The sequence below is a fragment of the Aquarana catesbeiana genome, linkage group LG05, assembly GCF_042186555.1.
Source record: "Aquarana catesbeiana isolate 2022-GZ linkage group LG05, ASM4218655v1, whole genome shotgun sequence".
Taxonomy (NCBI): Eukaryota; Metazoa; Chordata; class Amphibia; order Anura; family Ranidae; genus Aquarana; species Aquarana catesbeiana.
This window is the reverse complement of record NC_133328.1, coordinates 635,720,161-635,746,906: the sequence shown is the minus strand read 5'-3', so window position 1 is coordinate 635,746,906 and position 26,746 is coordinate 635,720,161. Positions and strand designations below refer to the sequence as shown.

The 26,746-nt window shown below is 46.2% G+C and overlaps 1 protein-coding gene across 1 annotated transcript in view; it reads right to left on the bottom strand.

Moving 5' to 3' along the window:
- Window positions 1–8,766: 8,766 nt before the first annotated feature.
- The window catches only part of FAM83H (family with sequence similarity 83 member H), a 112,539-nt gene continuing 94,559 nt past the window's right edge, over window positions 8,767–26,746 (bottom strand). The window contains exons 4-5 of the mRNA XM_073632401.1: window positions 24,010–24,134; window positions 8,767–18,263 (exon numbers count right to left, since the gene is read on the bottom strand). Of these exons, the coding sequence (XP_073488502.1) occupies window positions 15,599–18,263; window positions 24,010–24,134 (2,790 nt within the window). The 3' untranslated portion in view covers window positions 8,767–15,598. The remainder of the gene's footprint in view (window positions 18,264–24,009; window positions 24,135–26,746) is intronic.

Sequence of the window (26,746 nt, the reverse complement as noted above, 5' to 3'; positions counted from 1 at the left end):
AGGCAGAGGATTGTACACCGCACCGCACACCACAGGATTCATCTGTATTGCATACTTTGGATAGGATGGTGCACTGACGCACCCAAGCATTGTGAGTACCCTCCTGGAGGGATTGTTTTTATGGCTTTTCAAATAAATTCCTGGCGGTATTATGCTATGAGTCTCCTTTCTTTCATATATGTCACCATTTGAGCGTGGTACAGATCATCACCAGCAGACCCTGTATGAGTGGCTCTAATGCGTGTTTTGGCACTGTTTAGCCACTGTGTCACACGCTCTAAGGTGAGCGCATTATCCATTGGGGGGTCACTGGAGAGCACTGCAGCATGCCATAACGTGCACATCTCTTAAGAAGAACATGAGGAATATTTAGCACTTTTTCATAAATACAAGCATGAGGAATGCCTGCTATTTGTTTGGACACTATTGTGCACTTTGATTTATATACTCTTGTGAATGGTTTGGACTGAGATATATTCATTTGTATGAATTGGTTTCGGACACTTTATTTATCAAGTAGCACTTATATATTTTTGTTAATTATTTAAAGGATTTTTTTCTTTTCTCTCTCACATTTTTTTTTTTTTGCATGTTGCATGTTACCATTTATTCATATATTCAATTGTGGATTTTAGTCACTTTCTTCACAGGCGTTTGACACTGTTTGTAATTTTCAATATTGTATAGATTTATTATATTCTTTGTTCACGTATTTGTAGCCTTTAGCGCATGCACATATATTTATTTTATTTTGAAAAAAAAGACAGGTGGACCCGAACAGACCGATTGTGTGAAAGGGGCCTTAGGCTGGCCATACACTATACAATTTTCTGATTCAATTTCCTTTAGATTTACCTTCAACTATGTAGTGCAAGGGCCTGTCTGATTGCATACAAATTGAAAGGGTTTAGGTTTGACCTCATATTATATGGTTTTGGTAAATCTAAAGGAAAGTTGAACAGGAAAATTGTATAGTGTATGGCCAGCTTAAGGCTGCTTTCACAGCAATACACTGTGGTTTATCCTCAGCGTGGGTGCAGCGCTGTGGCTTTCCTGTTGGTTAGCTGCACTTTGCCATAGAATTCTATTATATCCTGCAGGGGTGGTGCACTTTCAGAAAGCACACCAAACCTGCAGGTAATAACAGAAGTCTATGGCTCAGTGCAGGTAATCCGCAGGTACACGGGACACTATTCCTCCCACTAATACCAATGATGGGGCACTATTCCTCCCACTAATACCAATGATGGGGCACTATTCCTCCCAATGACACCAATGATGGGACACTATTCCTCACACTGATATCAATAATGGGGCACTATTCCTCCCACTGACACCAATGATGGGGCACTATTCCTCCCACTGACACCAATGATGGGGCACTATTCCTCCCACTGACACCAATGATGGGGCACTATTCCTCCCACTGATACCAATGATGGGGCACTATTCCTCCCACTGATACCAATGAGGGGGCACTATTCTTCCCACTGATACCAATGAGAGGGATCTATTCCTCCCCCTGATACCAATGATGGGGCACTATTCCTCCCCGATACCAATGATGGGACACTATTCCTCCCACTGATACCAATGAGGGGGCACCATTCCTCCGACTGATGCCAACAATGGGGCGCAATTCCACCCATTAAAACCAATGATGGGGCATGGTTTACTCCCAATGGTCACAATCTGGGTCCCCTAAAGGCTGAAGGGCAGCAAATTGTCTCTTTGCTTAGAAAGTTTGGAGACCCCTGTTTTAAATGAATACATTTGGTTATATACACATCTTCACTCTATGCGGATATTCTTGTGTAAGTCTGTATGTATGTCTGCACTACAGAGCATTTTTTGCGCAGAGTTTGCCATTGCCAGCTTTCTGCCATTAAGATCCTGCTTAATCCCTTGGCGCCGACTGCCTCCAGGCCCTTTAAGAGTTCTAAAAGCCGGGTGGTGGCATTTGGGTCATGTGACTGTAGTGATTGGCTGTCACGGCGGTCACATGATCAGAAAGCTCCCGATTGCAAGTATGCATCAAGAGGTTACCGATCTCCGCTGGCTACTGTGCTGGGAGCCTGCCGGGAGTGTGCAGGGAGCGTGCTGGGAGCGTGCAGGCAGCGTGCAGGCAGCGTGCTGGGAGTGTGCAGGGAGCATGCAGGGAGTGTGCTGGGGTGCTGGAAGCGTGCAGAGAGCGTGCTGGGAGTGTGCAGAGAGTGTGCTGGGAGCATGCAGGGAGTGTGCTGGTAGCGTGCTGGGAGTGCACCAGGAGTGTGCATGGAGCGTGCCGGGAGTGTGCAGGGAGTGTGCAGGGAGCGTGACACATACAGCAGGACTCAGCCCTGCCCCCCCGAGTCACTGGATTTGATTGACAACGCTGCTATCAATCTATCCAATGAGGACAGAGACAGCGTCTGGAGTCGCTGGGCTCGTGCTCATCGCTGGAACGATTGGGCTCAGGTAAGAAAAAGGGGGGCAGCTGCCACACCTTCTGATAGCTCCCCCCTGGGCCCCACTTTTTCTTACCTGAGCCCGATCGTTCCAGCGCTGTCTCTGTACTCAATGGATAGATTGGTAGCAGCGGGAGCCATTGGCTCCCGCTGCTATCAATCAAATCCAGTGACGCGGGGGGCGGGGCCGAGTCCTGCTGTCTCTGTGTCAATCGGCGCAGCAGTGATACTTGTGAGTGCGCCCGCACGCGTGCCCCCATGGAAAGCGGCTCTCCGTAGGGCACCCGATAATGAGGAGGAGCTAGGAGCGCCGCCGGGACACCCCAGAAGAAGAGGATCGGGGCTTCTCTGTGCAAAACCCTTACACAGAGCAGGAATGTATAACATGTTTGTTATTAAAAAACAAAACAAAAAAAAACCAAACCTTTACAATCACTTTAAGCCATTTGTTACTGGAACGCCATCTTCCTTTTCAGGTACAGAAATGCTCCTTAGTGCTGTGGAATGAGACAATTGCCCACTATAGAGGGATGTGCTTTGTTCATATCCCCTGTCTGAGGTTTACAACCCCTTTAAAGTCTACCTAAAGGGCAAACATTTTAGTTTTGGATAGAGCGGAGAGGGATTAGTATATTTGTCAGTTGTGATTGCAGTCTGTTTCACCATTAGGGTGATTTGCCCTCTCTATTTGTCCTGTTTACCCTTCATTTGCAAGTGAAAGTCAAAGAAAAGCCCAAATTGTGGTTGTCCTCGGAAGAGTAATAGCAGGGAAATCTTCCAATGGGGACACTAGTTGTGGTCACCTAAGGTGAACTGCCAAGGAAATTTTGGAGGTGTCCTGGAGTTGGGCTTTAATGCACATGTATGATGTTGTGCTGTACCATGCATTGCATTAAGGCAGCCCATACAAATGACTGCCAATGTAACAGACCGTAATATGGTACTCAATGATTAAAGCTGAATTCCAGGTGGGAGGATGTTTGCATTGTTGCATTGGTCCAGCTTAAAGCAGAGTAAGTATATCTATGACATACTTAGCTGAGCCCTGTCTAGGTGGGGAATCACTGCAGTTTTTGCTGCTACTACATTGATCCTCGCTATCTGCTGTCTCCTGTGCCGAGTGGCTGCCCTACCGCAGAGTAAACACAGAGGGTCGCTGTTTTGTCACAGGCACCATTCAAAGAATGTTTTGTATGTTCTCAGTGAAAGTGTCCTCTAATCAGACGAGGTGTGGAGTGAACGTTACATTGTCCGCCTTATCCAGTCAGAGAGCGCCTTGTATTCATTGTGAAAAATGCAAGCTGGTCTCTGAATGGCACCCATGGGAACCCCACGGCATCCAGAAGCAAGTGAGGATCACTGGAGTATTGGCGACTAGTACAGTGATTTCCATCTCCCACAGGAATCATCCAGGTATTAATTATGCATACTGCCATTCATTCAAGCTGGGCACAGTGCCAAAATGTACATGTATGATGTTGTGCTGTAACATGCATTGAATTAAGGCAGCCCATACGAATGGATAAGCTGCCAATGTCGCAGGCCAGAGAGTTGTAGCAAAGTCCCCAGTCCCTCGAGGCCTAAAGGTGACCTCCAGAGTTAGGGACAGCTGATATCCTTCTGTGTAGAGTGGGTTGCAAGGCATGGTGGGTGTAATGCAAGATGAAATGGTGGGCGCCAGACACTTTTTGAATGCAAAGAAATTGAATGTCTCTTGAACAGAACTGTGGGAGAGAGGGTTAGGGCTAGGTCACCCTTAGGTAGATGCAATGATAATTGGCAGACTCCGAGACTTCTATAGGCAGACAGCTATACAGGTGAAGGCCTCCAGCCGGACACCACTTCTGTATAGGTAGGGCCGCTGTCTCCTATGGTAACAATCTTGTAGCAGTTACTAACGGTAATTGTATTCAACTATTGGTAACACAAACAGTTCTTCGTACCCCACAGTCACTCACTGTGGATCTTTACTCAACGAACTCGAAGTCTTTCACTAGACTTCAGATGCAATGGCCACTGGATCCCCTGAGGTCTTCCACTTTTTAGCACTCAGTATCTTCCTCAAGCGTCACCCCGCTTACCTGCTGGGTTCCAGGCTTGGAACTCACAGATACTCCTCAAGCGTGACCCCTGCTGTCCCGATGGGTCCCTGGCTTGGCACTTGCTGAAGTTTTCCCACTTCTTCACCGTCCCCGGCTGCTGAGAAGTCTGCTCTCATATTGTCCTCCGTTTAATCACAATGGTCACCGGTAACAGGCGGATGTTCCCTTAGTGGCGACAGTTTCCCCTTTTACCTCCGAACACAGCTGGTTTCCCGGCTGATGAAACTGCTACTTCTGGTTGGACTACAAGTCTGCAGTCCCAACCCTACGCTGCTCTCCTGCTCCTGGATAGGCCCTACGATAGCCTAGCAGCCAGATGCCCCCGGGATAGACCTTAGGTTTCTGGCCTAGGAGCCCGGGGCAGTACAACACACGTCCACCCAGACAGCCGTCCAGGTGGCCGTTCAGGTAGCACAGAACCCCGACCTGCCCATTGGCTGAGACGCCCATCCATTCATGTCTGAGATTGCAAAGCTCCTGTCTTATCTAGTGTCACCAGCAAAGCGCCACCTACTGACAGAAAAGAAAGGGTGCAACAAGTCCAGATTTAGAGAGGAACCAATTGATCTCCTAACAACTGGCCAAGGCAACTAAATTTAATAGCAACCCTGCCTAAACATCAGGCTGCCACACAGTAATATTGTACTCAATGATTAAAGCTGAATTCCAGGTAGAAAGAGTTATACAGATCAGCTGGATCAAGAGCAGGGGTGATTAGGGCAGAAGACAGGGGTCAGCTGGGTGAAATGAAGGGGTCAGCATGGCAGAGGAGAAGGGTCTGCAGGGCAGTGTACGGAGGTCAGCGAGGCAGAGTAGGGCTGGGTACAGGGGTCAGCAGAACAGAAGACAGGGGGTCAGTAGGGCAGGGTACAGGGGTCAGCAGGATGGAAGACAGGGGGTCAGTAGGGCAGGGTACAGGGGTCAGACTAATGGAGGACAAGAGGTCAGTATGGCAGGGTACAGGGGTCAGCAGGATGGAAGAAAGGGGGTCAGTAGGGCAGGGTACAGGGGTCAGGAGGACGGAAGACGGGGGTCAGTAGGGCAGGGGTCAACAGGATGGAAGACAGGGGGTCAGTAGAGCAGGATACAGGGGTCAGGACAGAGGACAGGGGGGCAGTAGGACGGAAGACAGAGGGTAAGTAGGGCAGGGTACAGGGGTCAGCAGGATGGAAGACAGGAGGTCAGTAGGGCAGGGTACAGGGGGTCAAATCCCCCCATAAACCAAAATGTCCCCCCATTCCTCCTCATAACCACCTCCTCCTAGCAGGAATCCCCCAACCCCCCATTCCTCCTCCTTGAAATAATCTCCCCAGTCTATCCCCCCTTTACTCCTACACCCCCATCCAGGTACCTTCAGGCTGACTCTCTGCTCTTGAGTCCAGCATCCAGCGATCAGTGGGTGGAGCTCTCCATTGGGACAACGAGGTGAGAGGGAAGACAAGAGAGCTGGCCGGTCCCGTCCGGAACTGCACAGGTGCCTTGGACATATTTGCACCCTCTTTCAGGCATCAGAGTAGCCTGGGAAAAATTGCCATCCTGCCCCCCCGGCCATGACTCCTCCCCTCTTCTGTATGAAGAAAAGCAGCACAGCCGTGAAGGCTGAATTCTGGGCACAGTGCCAATTTTTGAACCATCTGCTGAATTCTGGGCACAATTTTTGAATGCTATGGTAAACACCCTGAACTTCAGTTGTACTTACACCTGACCCCTGAACTCTGTGCGTTACTTATTTCCGACCTCTGTGCTTTACACTCTCTTAACCTATAGCAACATAGGCTCAGGGTTTTTTTTTGACAAATGCACCCGATACTCCTACCCTCCATTTCCACAATTTGGCCACACCTACAATTTGCTTCAGCACGCTACGCATGCCACATCCTTCCTCTTCTCATGGCACTCAAGGTATTTTGGATGTTGGTAAAAATGAGGGGGAACTTTTGTGGGTGTAGTTAAAAGTGGGCATGGTTAGGTTTCGCAGTCTGGCTGACCTCCTGAATTCATTTTACTCCCTGGGTGGAAAGCAAGGTCTGTCTGTTCCCTTTCTCTCTGCTCTTGATCTCGTTCTTCTCTCGCACTAGAGACACCTGACCCCCCCCACCCTCTCCCTTTCTGACTGTCCCCCCTTCTTCATATACCTAGCTCAGTTATGGGCTGTATTATTCTGATACTGTGAATATCCTCGCTTGCATTATCCCTACCTCAGTGTCCCATCTCTGGGCCAAGCTGGCCATCGGGATGCCTTGCCTCCCGATCTACTGTAAAAGTTTTATTTTGCTGCATAGTTTTGCATCTATGAATACGTTTTGTGTCTCTCGTATAGTTGCTTGTATGCCTTCCCGGCTCTATGCACCGACAAATATTTTCCTTCGTGCCACCCACACTGTGTATTGCCTGGCCAGTTGATATGTTGATCTCATTGTGTGACCCTTTCTGCTACCAGATTTTATTATGTATCTCTTTTTACTTACCATATATACTCGAGTATAAGCCAGGTTTTTCAGCACATTTTTTTGTGCTGAAAATGCCCCCCTCGGCTTATACTCGAGTCAAGCACTTTTCTGCAGCAGAGAATGACATTTTCCAAACTGAATTTGGAGACCCGTATCTCGGGGCCACTTGATGCTAGGAACCCCAAATTTGGTGTGCAAACCCAGCACTACAACATATCCAAAGCTGGGGTTCCTAGCACCAAATGGCCCCAAAGTCGGTTCGGAAAATGTCATACTCTGCTGCAGAAAAGTGCTTGACATTTTCCCAACCGACTTTGGGGCCCCGTATCTCGGGGCTAGCTGGTGCTACTACAGCTTTGGATATGTTGTAGTGCTAGTTCCACTGGGTTTGCACACCAAATTTAGGGTTCATAGCACCAAGTGACCCCGAGATACGGGGGCCCCAAATTCGTCAACTGTTTCCATCTGCAGCAATGTCATTTCGGGACTCTTTGGGTCCAGAGACCCCAAATTTTGGCTGCAGCTAGGGGGCATCTAGGAACCCTTAACTACCGAGTTTGAAGTTCGGGGGACCCATGGCTGCAAATGGGCACAGTGAGGCTGCAAATGGGCATTGTTGACCCTCTTTCCCACTTACAGTAGCTGCGCATTTCTCACCCTAGGCTTATAATCGAGTCAATAAGCTCACGGCGCTCCCACAATGCCGCGTCTTAAAAGGCCAACGTACAGGTACGTTAATATGCCTGTACGTGCCATTCTGCCGACGTATATCGGTGTGATCCGGTCGGCAAGTGGTTGAATTAAAAAAATTAATTTTTAAAAAATTGTTTTTAAAATTATTGATTTTTATCCACCCTTTTCACAAAAAATTAAAAAGTAAATTAACTCCAAATATCCTGGCCACCCCTCTCCACTGTAAATAGCGGCCATGTCCATATGCTGCAAAACAACCATAATAATGTTTGCAATGGCAAAAGCTCATAGGTCAGCACAGCCACTAGACCGTGCTGACCAATGACCATGCTGACCAAGTATTAAAGCCAGAGAATCAACATGACAGCCAGGCAACCAGCATTTTCAGAGGGAGGGGTAGGCAAACATAGCATATGTGTTCATGGACTGCTGAATACAGAATTCTGGAATCCAGCCTGCACTTCCTCATGATGGGATACAGAGGTCACCTGCAGCGCCCTCTTGTGGTTACTCTGAACATGCAGAATTATAAAACATAGTGTTAGGGCTGGGCTCTCAGCCCCCCTTTTCAGCACTCAGGTTGCTCAGCTGTTAATTGCCAGCACTCATCGTTCCACAGTGGCTCACATAATTTCCTGCTCGTCAGTCCAGCCTACAGCCAGCCCCTTTGGGCTATTTAAACTGCCTGATTCATTCCTTCCGTGCCTTGACTTTGGTCAAACGTATCTGGAGACTCTCTAATATGTTCCTGTTGAAGACTTGCCTGGCTGACGTTCCTTCTGGTTCCTGATCCTGTCTACTGCCTCCAACTTTGCTGATCTCTGGCTTCCTGATTTACTGGCTTGTTCTGACTACCCGCTTTGGCTACCGAACCCCGGCTATGTTTTGACTATGTTTACTATTTGTACCATTTTATTAAAAAGGTGTGATTTTTTTCCTGCATTTTCTGTCTCCGTCTAAATCATGGTTCCTGACACATAGTCAGATTGTAGATCCTCCTATATGAGGATGACGACAAGTGATTTATCCCTAAGAACAAAACAAGTGACTTGAAAGAAAGAAGAGAACAAGAAATGCATTGAACAGTTTATTATGACATAATACACCTGAGCCAATAGCAGTGTGGTTGGCACCATAGACACACTCTGGTATACTGCCCCCTACGGGTAGAGGGAAGGAATGAGAAGAGGGATTACATAGCCTTTCATGCTAAAGACCCTTCACATTCAGCGCTGCTTGTTGTGTCAGTCCAAATTTAAATATCCACTCACACCCGACATGACAGTTCTGACATTTCAATGGAAAAAAAAAAAAAAAAAAACACAAAACAATTTAAAAAAAAAAAAAACATTAAAGTGACTCCCGTTCTGTACAGCATATAGTAGTCAATGCAAATTCTGCTCCTCGTACCTCTATTTCCCTCTGCTGCCTTATAGAAATCCATACAGAACTGCACACAGATCAGTAGTAATAGTAAACAAGGGATCTACAAAAACATAACTCAGGGTGGAGTTCTGTAAGAGTAAGGCTGGAGCTACACCGGTGACATCGAACGATACACTGGCAGTGCAGCCATGGCCTCATTATTTTAGGGTAAGTGCATATGGGTGTCCTTTTCCAACAAATGGCCATGAGAACAGAGACATGGGGCTTGGTGGTTCTTACATAGGGGGGGGATCCTCTGCGCTGTGTTGGGTGAGCTGTGTACATGGAGGTTGGCCTGAAAGTGTAGAGAAAATGGAGCACCAAATAGGTGAACAATGCAAAAGAATAAATTGGGCCATTAGTATGTCTTCCATCTATGCAAGGTCCATACTCCCCTCTGGTCATTCCAGCGCTGCCATGTCCAGAGTCCTCACTTTAGTCATTGGTTGACCACAGACAACATAAATCCCATGCAGCAATCCGCGTGCAAATAAAAAAAAATATCAACAAGGGCAAGTTGTTGTATGCCAGAAAAGTCAGAGTGTCTTCTGCCACAAAAACGCTAGCAACGTTTCGAGTTTAGTCCCGTTTACTTTTATGTGTTGAGGAAATGCATGTTACCATGCGTTGTGGTGCCATTCATTTAGAATAACATCCCAAAGCAGTAAGGCAACACACCTGTGCTCCTGTGCACTGCAATGGACTACAGTGCATTGTGTTGCAAATTTTGTAGCACATCAGATTTTTGGGGGCGTTTTGGTGTGTTGGCAGCCTATTAAGTTCCATGGTCTACCTCACTCTCAACCTTTTTAAGCCAGAGGAACCATTAAAAAAAAAATAAAAATTCAGGTCTCAGGAACCATTCAACTATTGGTGGCCAATGGTAAAAATGTCCCTTGTATTGGTGGTTAGTAGGAAGAATGTAACCCTTACAGTGGTGGCCAGAATATCACCCTTACAAACAGCTTACAAGATAATTGGTCTCGTGCTGCTGGCTTTGCAGGTCTTGAAACCACGCAGGCACCATCAAATGAGAGGTCAATAAGACATATCTCAGGAAACTCCTTGCAACCTCTGGAGGAACCCTAGGGTTCTTCCATAGAACCCAGGTTGAAAAAAGGCTGGTATACCTTAACACAATGCATGACCTTTCTGCACTCCTGTGACCTGTTTTCAACAGACTGCGTGCTGAAGTCCACTGTCTGCCGACGTCACAGAGCCAGTCCAGGCTTGGCAAAGATTACAACCACATGGTGGGGATCCGCTCACATGCCTAGACCGTCACCTGAGCTGGCCACTCCCACCCCCTCCACAGCCCAGCGCTCCAGTGAGCATGGGGGAGGTGGTGGCAGAGCAGAGAGCCGGATTGTCAGTCACCAGCTCTCTGCTCATGGAGCTGTGAGAACCGAGCGATCAACGGTGTTTGATTGCTCGGTTCTCAGTGTTAGAGCTGGCGGGGCCCAATGCTGAATCTAGCTAGGTAATGATTCTACAAAAAAAAATGATTCCTGTAATTCTCTTTTCAAGCATGTTGACACACCTCAAGAATGTAAATGGGCTCTTCAAAATGCATTTTAGCGTTAGAAATTGCACTTTCTTCAGGGCTAAGCAATGTCTAAAACAGCTGCTGTAGTATGGTCTCAATGTGTGCCAGTGTTTCTGTTGTACGAGCCTGCAAAGTGCTCCATATAGATGCAGAAAACTGGACGGCAGGCTCTGTATCCAAAATGCAGACACACACCGCAACCATTATTGTGGCAGCGGTTTCAGAAATCTTTAAGCCCTGATGAAGGGAATTATGTATCCACTGAAAGGTGTTGGAAACTACAATGAAAAATTATTATTTGAAAATGTATCCTTTTTTGTGCTCCATTTTCTTCTATACATCAACTCTTCACCCAAAGTTCCTTAACGGGTAGAGGACCTCCATGGTGCATGGAACCGCTTATACCAATATCTCTAAAGCATCCAGAATCCAGATGTCTAGATCCAGCGTTGCTCCCGACCAAACCCTTCAGCCTAAAACTGAGGGAAAAGAAGCACCCAGAGGAAAGGGTGGCTCGTAAAAGCTGCTGTTCTCCAACATCCAGAATCCAGAAGTTCTGATCCAGCACCGCTCCCAGCCAAACTCTCCAGCCTAAACACAAGGCCAAGAAGCAGTGGAGGAGTGGGTGGGCCATAGAGGTTTTTTTGGTCATGTATGTCTTGTTTCCAACTCTGTATATCTATTAATTATAAAAATGTTATTTCCACTAGCCAGATTTTTATATGGATGTCTCCAGCACTGCCCAACAATGAGCTCTAGTCCAAGTAATGTTAATAGCTAGGGATAATAGTTAGGTTGGACATTGGGCTTGAGCCAAACTAGGTTTATAGTTAGAGTATGAATAATGATACAGTCTAAGGAGGTAGGGCTAATATTTAGATCAGGCATCACTAAATGGTGGACCTCAATCCAGACACAGACCGGGTCATATCCTCATTTCTCCCACCGCTGCCACAGCATTCATCCTTACAGCAAGTAGATGGCAGAAGGCATGGCATGTCCAGACAGAGGGGGGGAGCTGCCTAACTTTTCAAGTTCTCAAGCTGGTTATTTTTTTTTTGTGGGCTGATCCTAGCAACTCATCACCTGTTAACATGAAAAGGGCAGCTCCTGCCCTCTGTCCAGGCATGCCGTGCCTTCTGCCTTTTACCTGCTGTGTAAGGTAGAACTGGTAAGGTTGGAGGAGGGTTGTTGGCAGTAGGGCTGTAAGGGGACTGGGGTGGTGAAGGAGACTGAGATGCAAGTAAGGGTGGCTATAAAGGGGTCTGGAGTCGGTGGGTGCAAGGAAAGGGGCTGGGCTTCAAGTAAGGGGGGACTTGGATGCAAGGAAGGGGCTGTGATGTAAAGGGGTGACAGAAGACACTGATGTGAAGAGGAAGGGGACTGCGATGTGAGGTGGGAGCTGAGGACACTGTTGTAAAGGGAGGAGGTCTGTGATGGAAAGAGGAGGGGCTGTGATGTAAAGGGAGGACATCAAAGTAAAAGAAGCACTGTGATGTAAACGGGGACTTGGATGCAAAGGGGCACTGTAATGTAAAGGGGCTGTAATGCAAAAGGGGATGCTCTGATGTAAAGCCGGTGCTGCAATGTAAAAGGGGGCGCTATGGAATAATGGGGGAACTGAAGACACTGATGTAAAAGGGCAGACTGTAATGTAAGGGGGTGGGGCTGTGATATGAAGGATCAGAGTCATAGCACAAACATGAGACTCATAACTGTGCTGGATGAAAATTTTAATGACCTCTGTAAATTTTAATTCAATACCTCATATTAAAGGTTAGGGTTGAGAAAGGACTTCCTAGATTTAGGTTTTCGGAATGATTACTGTCACCCTGTTCTATTATCTTTCCATGCCAATGAAATACAGCAATAAAAAAAAGAAAAAATTACACAGCTACAGTTTACTGGTTCCTCCCCGGACTGGGTTTACTGTTGGAAAAACAGCCTGGCCAATTTTCAGGAAATGAAAATTAACATGGTGACAAGTTGGATGGGAGCTCCAATGTGTAAACCCACTTCTGGGGAGTTCAGAAGTTGGAGTCCAACCAGAACCGAATGACCTTCAGTTCCATCTTCTCCGATCAGGTGCTGGGCCTAGTGACAGGAACTTTGTTGGCCGAAAAGTTGGTAAACAGTTCAAGGAATTTAAGGAGTATCTATGGGCCCTTGAGGTGGGTGTTTTAGCTTCCCTGCATGATGGATGGCCCTTTGCTGGAGCTATCCTTTAAGGATCCATTGGCACTCACATGGCTATACTTTCATCTCAACCTTTATCTTCGATCATCCAGGACGCAGACTGCACCAACAAAGGGTGTAGACTTTTGGTCCAGTCTTCATTGCAGCCACCAGACTATGTCCCATTGAGGCCCAGCCTTGGAACGGGCTGGACCTGGCCATTTTATTAGAGGACACATTTTCACCATATGCCACTGCACTATGCCAATTAACCCTATAATAAATCAGTGGGCCCTTTGTCAGTTTCTGGGCAGTGTGCCTTGTTTTTAAACAAAAAAAAAATACATTTTTCACATTTCCCCTCATTGCTTAAATTAAGACAATCCATTCTCCCAATTCAAGTTATTCCATTAGAAACAAAAATTAAGCTATAAAACCAGAGATTTGTTTGCATGTAAGAGCTTTGCCCTGCGCCAACCAATCCAATGACAGCATTTAATATTGTGCTAATGTTAGACAGGAGTAAAACCGGATTGGTGGACAGGGCTTCTAACTCTTTTTTGCCTTTTTTTTTTTTCTTTTCTTTTGCAACACAGCATTTGCTAAACTCCAATATGTGCAAAAACACAAGGTGGCATTAAAATATTAAGCCAAAATTTTGTAGCTAAGGTCACATCAGTAAATACAAAAATAATACCATGTGACTTCTGGAATGACAATACAAATTTCGGAAAAGAACCCATGTATACTGCTAACAAATATATATATATACAGCTTGTAAAAAAACAAAAAAACAGCGACTGCGGCTGAATGTATTCCTGGTTCTTATTGTGCCCAAAACACATCTATAAAAATGCTTTCACCCCTCAATGTTTTCTACAACTCTCCAGCATGATTTGGCTATTCAGCTTCTGTAGTCTGGCTGAATACAATATTGCATCAATTGTAAACGCAGAATTAACTTGCCTGAAGGTGCTTCAGCTGCTGAAGAACTTGCAGTCCCAGCAATCTTGGCTTATGATTCCACAATGACGGCAAAAGTCTTGGCTTGCCAATTGCTGATTTAAAAAAATTTAAGTGTATGCCGAGTCAAAACTTTATTTTCGGACAGAGTGGGGAAGGATTAGGACCCCTTTTGGGTTTCTATCGCTATTCCAGGGCTCAGTTAGAGAGATTTCCTCTCCACTTCCTGTCCTGATGACAATGGTTTCACCAGAGAGGAAGTGAGGGTTTATCTACAATAGCAACACAGACAGAAATAAGAGTAGAGGAAGGTTAAAACCTCTGTCATCACTTTACTTAGGCCAGCCATAGACAGAGCGATTTTCTTTCCGGCAACCACGGGTTGCTGGAAAGAAAATCGCTTGATTCCCCCATCAACGCTGACCGTGTTGATGGGGGAATCAAGGGGATACCTCCCACAGAGCCATTGTGTTCCCCTTGCGGGGATGGCAGGGGAAGTCATCTCCGCCAGGAGAACACAGTGATTACTGCTATCAGCTATAATAGATATAGCAATAATCGCATGTAAAATGCGACAAGCTGGTTGTACCCAAAGTTGATCGATCCATTAATTGGGCACATTCAGCCTGCCCATACACGGTTCAAAATTCAGCCGATTCAACAGGAATTCAAACCGTCAATGGCCGGTGTCCTATCAGAATACCGATACCCTTCAGAAAATGTAATGGAAGTGACGTGCTAAGTAAAAATGCTTACTGTGCATGAGCCATGCGTCCCAACATGGCCGCTACGCCTTCAAATAGGTTTCCTAATCTGACAGAACATAAAGCCATCTGTGGACATCTTCTTACACCCAAGCAAATAAGCAGAAGGTGGCGACGGCCATCTTGGCACACCCCGCACTGCTCGGCGGAAAACGGATTATATACTGAAATAGACCATTTCACTCTGTCGCGGTGAAATAGTCTATTTCAGTATATAAGGTGAATTAACTGCTAAAATAAGTGTGGAATTGAAGACTTGCCTGGGTGTAAGATGATGTCCGCTGCCGCCTTCCTGTTCTGTCACATTAGGAAACCTATTGAAACGCATAGCGGCCATGCTGGAATGCATAGCGCATGCGCAATAAGCAATTTTGTTTGCAACGTCACTTCCCTTGCATTTTCTGATGGGTAGTGATATTCTAATAGAACAACGGCTTTACTGTGTGTCACTGTCATAGATTTTCCGTCACTTCCTGTCTGGGGACATTATTGTGCACTTGACAGAAAATGAAGGGAGATCTCTCTAACGGAGTACGAGATAGCAGCAAAAACCTGAGAGGTGTTCTATTCCTACCTCGCTCTATCCAAAACTAAGAAAAGAGATTTTTGCTGGACAAACACTTCTAGCTCTGGTGTACATCTTGAAGGTAAATCAAGCTATTGTGTTCAGAATTGTTGAGAAGACTATAAAAAATGTTTTATCTTTTTCTTCTAAACTAAAAAAAAGACACGTTGTGTAGGGGCTGCTCAGTGCTTCATGTTCCAGGCACATGTGGAGACATTTCTTTGGTAAAAGGCTTGGAAGAACTAAATTAAAAAAAAAGCCTATCATTTTGTTCTTAAGCCAGTTGGCAAGTAAACCGCTTATCTCTGTGTATTCAGTTTGTAATCTGTTGCATCTCTTTAGGATCCCACATAAGTTATGGAAAAAATCCAATATTTTAAATTTTTGCTGGCTTTGATAACATGAGAAGGTCCTCAGGAGATGAGGCGGGGTTGGCACCAGATTGTATTATCAGTACCCCGTCTACAATCATTTCTTAATTAAATTCCCTAAAAGCTTGGGCATGAATTTTCCTCCTTTCCTGTCCTTTGGGTCTTCCTCGATCTCCTCAGCTTGGTTTTGCTGGTCGTCCTTTTTACAAAATACTTCAAACCTACTATAAACTCGCTTCTCTTTCCTAATGCTTTCCATTCTTCTCAGCAGATTGTCCCTATCTTCTGTTGAGGTTGGCGATGGCCGTGCAAAACGACTCCTACTTAGGAAGCTCCCGCTCCTAGCTAAAGAAGAGTCGTCGGGGCTAGAGATCTGTTCGGCTTTGGTCTCCGTCGAGTTGGTGCTATGGGATGTCACCTCTGAATCGTTTGTGGACAAGGCTTGAGATTGCTTGGCCATTTCTGCACGGTTTTTCTGGCTGTTTGCAGATATTTGCTCTAAGATCACCTTGGTATCATCGCGTAGGTTACTGCTGAAGATGACATTTGAGGTTGAAGAGGACAACCTGCTCTGAGTGGTTGATGTCGTTTTTGGAGGAGAAATTGATATGACTTTAGTGGTCTTGTCTTCCGTGTCCACTATAGGAATAGGTTCCGAGATGTCGGTTTTAGAGAGTCGTCTGAGTGCGTTATTCTGTTTTTCGACTTTAGCTGCATCAGAAGACAAATCTTCATCTGCCTTCTTCTCAGCTTTGGACTGCAAAAACTGTTTTAGTCTCATGGACCCCTTCCGGATAAACTCCAAGGGAGTCTCTGACTTGGACAATTCTTCTTCTGACTTGGTCAAGGAGGTGATGGGTGCAGTAGATGGGACAGTGGTTGGGTTTTGTGACATACTTTCTAGAGCATTACCAAATGTAAGACCAGAGCGAACACCATTTGTTGACTTTGGTGGTTCAATCTCTGCTGGCTTAGGAGGATCTACAACCTCAGTGATAATGGGTCCACTCTCCTTCTCGGGAAGAGCAGGGATATTGCTTTCCATTGCATGAAAACTAGACATCTTCTGCTCAATTTTGGTGAAGGAACTAGTAACTTTCTCTTTGTTAAAAAGGTCTTGGAACTTGGAAGTAACTGAGGAACGATACTGGGATTCAAGAAGAGTTCGACTAAATGAATCTTTGTCCAGCAACTTAGACTCCAGAGATTTGAATGCTACAGTTTCAGTGCTTTTCTTCTTTCCATCCCCCGTTTCCTCTTGGATGACTGCTGCAGCTGCTTTGGCCTCTGTCATTGCAGTAGTTTCACCGTCTTTGTTAACACTTCGGTATTTCTCTAAAATCTCCGCCACTTTAGAGGACTTCTTTAAAATCTCATTGTCTTTGACGATCTCAGTGCTACTTTGCTCTTTCTGAATTGTCTGCATAGCCTCGACAGTAGAACTGTGCTGCTCTACCTTGGAGTTGCTAAATATAAGTGATGATCTTAGACGGGAACTTCTTTGGATCAAGGGATTGGTCCGTGTCCGGAAAGAATCGTGTCTCGATAGGAAAGTATCTTCTCTTTCTTTCTCCAATACTGATTTTTCCTTCTCCAACACTGCTATCTCCTTTGGTGATTCAACTACCATAGGGACATCATGAACTGCTAATACAGGCTTGTATGGAGGGATAGGATCAATAGAATACCTCATATGTGAGTCATGAGGGTTTGGTGGAGCTGGTCTTTCAACAGGTGCATCATCGAAGGGTTCTGATTCTATGCTCATTGGCATCCCTTCTTCATCATGGTCCGGCTGAATACCACTCAGGTATGAGGAGATACGCCAGCTGCGTAAACCTTGCTTGTTGTCTTGGGATTTTTTATCAGCATCCTGGTCCTGGAAAAACTGTCTCTGCTCTGCGCCCTGCTTATGCGTGGGTGATATTTGGCACATGAATTTCTGCCGCGATTGTGATCTCTGCCCAAATCTACCCTCGTCCCCAAGAACCACCTGGTCTGAACCATGTCGAACCTCTCGGGATGAATTTGAAGGGTTGTAGCTAAGCCTTGTGTGAGGTCCTTCAAGAGCAAAGTTGCCTTCTCCTTGCAAAGTTTTGAAAGGAGGAAACCTCGAGTCCATCTCATCCATTTCTTGCAATCCTCTGTTGCCTCTGATTTTCTCAAAGAGTCCCTGAGTCCGCCCTGGGCGCTCCATCTGGATAAATTGACTTTTCTGAAACTGGCTTGACTGGAACCGGTACTCATTATTGTCAGTGTTCGTATACATTTGCCTTGAGAACTGTTTTGAGGCGGTGTAGTTCTCGAAAGTACCTTCGGCAAAGCTGTGCCTCTTAAAAGCATCAATGTCCAGGTGTTTGTTCTGCATAAAAGACATCTGTGCCGGCTCAGGGAACCTCATGCCCTGCCCTTGCATCCTCATGGCCGCGTTCTCCATCGTCTGTCTCATCATGTCTTCTCTCCTGAAGCCATGGTGAATGAAATGCCGGTCAGGGTCAACCCCAAAGGAGTTGAATGAGTTCTGAGAACTGTCATCCCGTGGGAACATATACTGCAGCTTTCGCTCGTAGAATGGGCGAGGGCCAGCGAAAGGAACCATTCCCATATATGGCTTTTCCATAGCTATTAAAGCACTCTCAGGAGGAATGAGGGGGTCTGACTGAGCGAAAAGGACCCGGAATTCTTCATCAAAGCTGGAGACCAGCTCGCCCTGGAAGATGTGCGCCATGCTTCGGTGGATCTTCTCAAATGACCACATGAAACTGCAAGAACATGACAAAGACAGTTAAAATCATTTTTCTCTCTAAGTTTCTCTTCATTAATAAAAAAAAAAACACATAAAAAATGTCCCCCAACATGAGAGTGTATGAACAGTACAGATATCACATACATAATATGATTGGTCAGTAGCTCTCTGTTTGGTATGCTGCTTGTGCGGTCAGCGAATTTTTGCACCATCTAGGAGGGGAATCTTTTTGAGTATTCTTTTTTTCCTGGTCGTGCCATCAGAGATAAAGATTTTTATGTGGCGCATCTCCCTGGGCTCGCTATTGGGACTTGGTGTCCCCCCACAGGTGTGCACAGCCTATTGCATTAGGGTGTGCACCCCAAAGCTCAAACACACATGCAGCCTCAGCTGGGAAGTGCCCTGTGCTGAACGGCTTCCTGCTCATTCACAAACTGAAAAATAGTAATCACAGCTATGAATGAACACAGTGAGTGATGGGCACTGATCGCTCACTGTGTTCATTCAGAAAAAGGAAGGGGCCTGTAAATTACATATTTTCTGGCCCCTTCCCTTGCTCTTCATCTTGAAAACATCCCCTTTTGTGCCTGAAGTAACAGCCAGCAGGAAAGGAGGGAAGCCAGCAGCTCTGTCAGGGGGGCAGAGGGAATCTGCAGCACACAGGGCGATTAGGGTGTGCCCAGGCACACCTAACACACACCTATGGGTCTCCCATTTTTACCTTGGCTTGCTTCCTCTGTCCACTGTTCCTTGGGAGCATCTTCCATCCACATCTTTTTTTTTGGCTAAATTATATCAGCAGTTCTTTCTACAACATCTATTTTGAATACCCCTCTCCTGAAGAACTGTACAAATGAAACGCGTCAAGAAATTGCAGTCCCTCCACAGTTTACTAGGTGTTGTGATTCATGTACTAGACAGCCAGCCATATACTAATCCATATAATTCTAGAGTTATATAATCTACCCTCATAAGTGAAAGACATTCTGGTTATACTATTACTGTGGATGGGTTTTCACACTGCAATAAGGGGTCATAGATGTTATTTTTTTTTGGTGCATGTTGGTTTTAAAAGCTTTTAAAATGCTGTTTTATGGAACTATCAACCAACATCCATGCATGGTTGAATAGTCAGTGAATATCAATAAATGTTGAGGGTTTTTATAAACGGTTGCGTATAGGTACCTTAAAAAGTCCCTCCACCTTCTTAAGACTGCCCTTGTTGGTGGTCATCTATTAGGCAAAAGCCTAAAAACTGGATTGGGTAGAATGGCAGAAAACGCAAATATCCATGAGTACTGCCCGTTCCTAATAGCAAACTGATCCAATCAATACCCCCCCCCCCCCCGGAGCCAAAATTTTAAATACTACAGAGGTATGTCCTTGTTGACTAAAAAGGGCAATCCTGTCATCTGCCAATTATTTCTTTTGGCAAAACCCATTGGTTTCCAAGAAGGGTTTTTTTTTTATCCAAATGTAAATAAATAAAAAAAATCTGGCAGATTAAAAAAAAAAAAAAACAAAAAAAAAAAAAAAACATGTGCTTATATATACGCACACATATGCTTCATAAATATGGTCAAATACAAATACTCATTTGTACTGACAATTCCATATATTAAGGAGGTCACCAATTCTATCCTGAACATACTTGTGTAACCAGTCTATCCTGAACATACTCAAGCATATTTTTGTTATGGGCCCAGCCCCTCCCCCCCCCCACCACCACACCAGTATAGGCTCACATAATATACAACAACCACATAAAGAAAGAAGATGAGATGCCGCACTCGAAGAAATACAGCCCAGGTCTAGAGAAGAGTAAGAGTGGCTTCAGCCCAACTACTCCCAGGCCATCCCACCCCCAACCCGTTTCACCCTGCCCACAGGGCTTAGTCATAGTCCCCTATGACTAAGAACTGTCGGTAGAGGTGAAACGCGTCAGTGGTGTGCCCTGGAAGCAATTGAGCTGAAGCTGCTTTTACTCTTATTTATACCTGTGCCGTTTTTATTTTATTTTTTTGTGTTTCTTTTCAAGCAGGTACACTATGTCGGGACGGGCTCTCTCAGTGCTGACCCAATGTGAGTCACCGGAGCACCACAGGAGGACAGCTTCGAGCGGCGCTCACAGTTTATTTGATTTGTGGTCACCCACAAAAATAATCATTTTTAAAGTGTATCTAAACCCTCAGACAGGGGTCTCCAAACTTTTTTAACAAAGGGCCAGTTTACTGTTCTTCAGGCTTTAGGGGGGCGGGACTGTGGTCAGTGTGAGTAAACACTGCCCCACCATTGATGTTACCAGGAAGAATCGTTCCCCATTGTTGTTTTTAGCAGGAGGAATAGTGCCCCATGGATGGTGTCAGTGGAAGGAATAGTACCCAATCATTGGTCTTAGCAGGAGGAATAGTGCCCCATCGATGGTGTCAGTGGAAGGAATAGTACCCAATCATTGGTCTTAGCAGGAGGAATAGTGCCCCATCGATGGTGTCAGTAGGAGGAATAGTACCCAATCATTGGTCTTAGCAGGAGGAATAGTGCCCCATCAATGGTGTCAGTAGGAGGAATAGTACCCAATCATTGGTTATAGCAGGAGGAATAGTGCCCCATCGATGGTGTCAGTGGGAGGAATAGTACCCCATCATTGGTCTTAGCAGGAGGAATAGTGCCCCATCTACGGTGTCAGTGAAAGGAGTAGTACCCAATCATTGGTCTTAGCAGGAGGAATAGTGCCCCATCGATGGTGTCAGTGGGAGGAATAGTGCCCAATCATTGGTCTTAGCAGGAGAAATAGTGCCCCATCGATGGTGTCAGTGGGAGGAATAGTACCCAATGATTGGTCTTAGCAGGAGGAATAGTGCCCCATCGATGGTGTCAGTGGGAGGAATAGTACCCAATGATTGGTCTTAGCAGGAGGAATAGTGCCCCATCGATGGTGTCAGTGGGAGGAATAGTGCCCCATTAATGGTGTCAGTGGGAGGAATGGAGCCTCACCATTGGTGTGAGTTGGAGGAATAGTGTCCCAAGCATAGGTGTGCGCAGCCTATTGCATTAGGGTGTGCACCCTAAATCTCAAGCACACATGAACACCACCTGCTGTCACAGAAAGGGGGCTCTGGTGGTGGGAGACAGTTGATTGGGAGCATATTACGTTACGCCCTAAATACGGGTGTAACGTTTTTCTACTGTTCAACCTAGCCTTTAATATAATGGGGGCATTTACACTGGCCACTGGCACCCCCAACTACCCACCTGGTGCTGTCCCTGGATAATGCTAATGCACATGGGGTGATTAGGGTGTGCCCAGGCACACCTGGCACACCCTGTGGGCACGCCTATGGTCCCAAGGGCTGGATAGAGGCAAGCAAAGGGCCGCATCTGGCCCTAGGGCCGCAGTTTGGAGACCACTGATCTAGAACAATATGATATATAGCAGCTTACTAGTCCTTAGATGTGGCTGCATTCATTTTCTTGTCTCAGGCTAAATACATTATCAACAAGCACAGAAACATACCTGTTGATCCTGCCAGAACTCCAGTGTCTTTGCCACTTCCTGTTATCAGCTTTTCCAGCTATCTTCTGCATACTACATAACACCTCCAAGGTATTAAGATTGGGGAGGGGGGGGTGTTTGTAGTCTAAATCATGAGACTATAGTGACAGCACTCTCCTCCATAGATACAGTATAATGTGTGAGCCTTGTCACCATAGAGCAGGAGTTGTGTAACTGGCAGGATCACCAGGTCATAATAAAACATAATAGAAAATAAAAAGCCTGAACAAAATGCAGCCACCACATTTAAAGTATATGAAAACCCTCACCTTGTACAACAACCCATTCAGTTTAAAATAGAAATGAAAGGCAAAACATTGGTGTACAGATTTAAACAACCATTATAAATATCCCCCCCCCCTTTTATAAGTGATGACATAAACTGTTCTCAGCTGCATAAGGAGCTCAGAGAGCTGGGGGAGGAGAAACAACAGCACACTGGTCTTGTCTTGTCTGTGAAAGGGAAGGCGGGGCACGTCAGCAGAAGTCTGATCATTGGAGGAGAGCAGGCTGAGTTCCCAACATGGCTAGAGAACTGACCATGTTATGCTCTCCTGCTTAGTGTGGTTAAGTTTTAAAGCAGAGGGACTGGCGGGAACACCAGGGATTTCCCACAAAGCAAGCAATACAGAGAACAGGATACTTTTTCTCTATGAAATGTTGGGGTGACGTACTCTTTTAAAAAGGAGAAATACAGCCAGAGCTTGTTTGGCTGGACTTCTCCTGTGGACCACAGGAGTGGAGTTCGTTTTGCACTCCTCCGACCCGTTTTCAGCAGCCAGGGAGCTGAAGCCCGCTTTTGGCTGACATCACAGAGCCGGCGCAGGCTCGGGCAAGATCGCAACAAGGAAGTCAGGATCCACCCACATGCCTGGACCGGCACCCGGCTCCGCCTCTTATATTTAATATTGGAGTTAGATACATTTTTGGCCACAGCAGTCTCAAGGTGGGAGTGTGCCCCAGGTTTAATACTGCAACGATCAGATACAATTACAGTACACATTTTTTTTTTTTTACATTTTTGTAAATGTCAGCCTGTAATAAAAAAAAAACAGAATAGGCTTAATAAACTATATATAAAACAGTATAACAAATAAACTCCTTATAAAAAATGAAAAAACATATATTTAAGTCGTTTTACAAGAGCTCTATGACTCATTTATGTAAAATTATTCAGAGTTATTGTCAAGTTGACTGATGCATACTGACTCTGCTAAAAATCTGTCTGGGCATGTACGGGAGGGCTTTACTGATGTCTGGTCAGGAAATGGTTGAGCAACTAATTAAAGGAGAAGTACAGCCAGAGCTAGTTTGGCTGTACTTCTGTGGATCACAGGGGTGCAATTTGTTCTGCACTCCAGGGACCCGTTTTCAGCAGAGAGCGGGCTGAAGTCCACCGTCTGCTGACGTCACAGAGCCGGTCCAGGCTCGGGAAAGATCACGACCATATGGTTTGGGATCCGCCCACATGCCTGGACCGGCACCCGGGCTCAACCTTTCAGTGAGCCACTTGGAGCCTGAGCCGGCCGCTCCCACCCCCTCCACAGCCCAGCGCTCCAGGGAGCGTGGGGGGGGGGGGCTGAGCGGAGAGCCGGTGACTGACAGTCACCAGCTCTCTGTTAGTGGAGCTGTGAGAAAAACGAGCGATGGGCGGTGTTTGATTGCTCGGTTCTCAGTGATAGAGTTGGCAGGGGACAGATGCAGCATCGGACCGATGCTGCATCCAGCTGGGCAAGTATGATTATGATTTCTGATTATAAAAAAAAAAAAAAGAGATGTCACAGGCTGGGACAAGATCGCAACAATAAAGTCGGGATTCGCCAACAACCCTGGACCGGCACCTGGCTCAGCCTCTCAGCAAGCCGCTGAGAGCCTGAGCCAGCCGCTCCCTCCCACCCCTCCACAGCTCAGCGATCCAGTGAACGTGTGGTGGTGGGGGGAAGCAGAAAGCCGGCGACTCACAGTCATCGGCTCTCTGCTCAGGGAGCTCTGAGAACTGAATGATCAACAGTATTTGATCACTTGGTTCTCAGTCTTAGACCTGGTGGAGAACAGATGAAGCATCCACCTAAGTATAATTTTTGAAAAAAAAAAAAAAAAAGCTGAATTTCTCTTTTAAGCAGCATGCAAAGGATAAAAAACCTTATGGTGAATTTGGGGTGCGTAACAATGTTTTTTTTTTTTTCTAAGAGCTTCACCTATATCTTACCTGTAAGTGCCGCTTAAGACCACCGTACAGTCCACCAGAATGAACTTTTCCAGCAAGTTCCCCTTGAAGGTGGTGCCGTTCCGGCAAAAGTAGGTGGGGCCAGAGAGTGTCCGGACTCTGAGGAACTGTATGGGGAAAGAGCAATTGTTAACCAAACTAACCAATGACCACACAGCTACACATAGAACATGGCGCCCAGTATAGATACCCCCTCCCCTGTCTCTTTAATTCAATGAATTTACGTTTTTTTTAATTATTAGAGGCTCAGCATCACATGTGGGCGTTACCTAGGAGAAGCCTTCATGCAAATACAACCTGCCTACTCCTCCATACTGACATTCACCCATGAAGGTATTTTGATATTTGCATAACTCCTCCCAAGAGCCCGCTCACTGCTTGTATCAGGACTGAGGGCTCCTGAGAAGAGACCGGGGGGCTGTGATGTTTTCAGGAAGCAATGAACAGCACCCTGCCGGCCCCTCCCAACAGCCACGATCTGCCTGCATTGCACAGAGTAGCACAGAGACTCTGTGCTTCTCTATGATGTCATTATTGAGTCTCTGTGCTTCTCTATGATGTCATCATAGAGAAGCACAGAGACTCAGTGATGATGTCACTGGGTCTAAAATATGGTGTATATTGAAAACTAAAAAGGTTTTATTTAAAAATTACATGATCATGTTGCTCGAGGGAGAGGAACAAGGGAAAGTAAAATATAATCAGATTAAACTTCAGCTTTACAGTATACTCGGGGCCGCAATTTCTTTTTTGCATAATCCATTGGATATGGATAAAGTAGGGAAGGCTTATACAGTAACCTCTATGTCTCATTGGGGAGATTTTTTTTTTTTTTCGAAGAATTTTATTGTATTTTAAAGCAGTACAGACAAAAAAAAACATGGGGGAGACATTTACACAATCAACGTAGGTCAGCCCAGAGTGGACAAAAAAAAAATGTACAAAGTTATTGACAACTGTTTGACAAGTGATAACATAGGAGATTTTCTTTTACTTTCTGTCCTACTGACATAAAAGGATGTGAGAGGAAATCTCCCAAACGTGAGGGGAAAGCCCATCTTAGAGATTGGTCATCAGAACAAATGTTCCCTCCCCATTGGAACACTTTCCTTCTGTTCCTGCAGCTGCTTAAAATTTAGGGTTTGCCATCACTTTCCAATGAAACTGCATTTTCTGCAGACAGATGCTGCAGATACAGGAACTCCCTCAAGGTGGCGCCATTATCCTGGTTTGTTTTGCCAGTTTATTTGCCTCGGAGTTTCTCTTTGAAGATGCAATGCTCCAGGTCAGACATATAAATGGGCAATATGTAAAGAATAAAGTATGAATTCCTACAAGCTGTTCCTCTTGGTTCCTATTTATTCCCGGGGAGAATGGATCTCATTCAAAAATCCTCAGAACAACGTAATGGAACTGGAAGGTGTGCATTGTTCAGCCACCAGAAATATAGGACAATAGGTTGGATGGATGGGTTGGTGGGTGGCTGGATGGATGGATGGATTAGTGGGATAAATGGGTGGTAAGGTGGATGAGTGGGTGGATGGATGGATGTGTTTGGGGGGGATGGGTGTGTGGATGGATAAGTGGTTGGGTTGGAGGGTGGATGGATGCCTGGATGATTGGGAGGGTGAATGAATGGATAGATGGGTGGAAGGATGGATGGGAGGGTGGATGAATGGGTGGGAGGTTGGCTGGATAGATGGGAGGTTGGCTGCATGGGTGGCTGCATAGATGGATGGGTGGCTGCATAGATGGATGGATGGATGGATGGCTGGCTGGATAGATGGATGGATGGCTGGCTGGATAGATGGATGGATGGATGGCTGGCTGGATAGATGGATGGATGGCTGGCTGGATAGATGGATGGATGGATGGCTGGCTGGATGGATGGCTGGCTGGATAGATGGATGGATGGATGGCTGGCTGGATAGATGGATGGATGGCTGGCTGGATAGATGGATGGGTGGCTGGCTGGATAGATGGATGGATGGCTGGCTGGATAGATGGGTGGCTGCATAGGTGGATGGGTGGCTGCATAGGTGGATGGGTGGCTGCATAGGTGGATGGGTGGCTGCATAGGTGGATGGGTGGCTGCATAGGTGGATGGGTGGCTGCATAGGTGGATGGGTGGCTGCATAGGTGGGTGGGTGGCTGGATAGATGGGTGGGTGGCTGCATAGATGGATGGGTGGCTGGATAGATGGATGGGCGGCTGGATAGATGGATGGGCGGCTGAATAGATGGATGGGTGGCTGGATAGATGGATGGGCGGCTGAATAGATGGATGGGCGGCTGAATAGATGGATGGGCGGCTGGATAGATGGATGGGCGGCTGGATAGATGGATGGGCGGCTGAATAGATGGATGGGTGGCTGGATAGATGGATGGGTGGCTGGATAGATGGATGGGCGGCTGAATAGATGGATGGGCGGCTGAATAGATGGATGGGCGGCTGGATAGATGGATGGGCGGCTGGATAGATGGATGGGCGGCTGGATAGATGGATGGGCAGCTGGATAGATGGATGGGCGGCTGCATAGATGGATGGGCGGCTGCATAGATGGATGGGTGGCTGCATAGATGGATGGGTGGCTGCATAGATGGATGGGCGGCTGGATAGATGGATGGGCGGCTGGATAGATGGATGGGCGGCTGGATAGATGGATGGGTGGCTGCATAGATGGATGGGTGGCTGGATAGATGGATGGGTGGCTGGATAG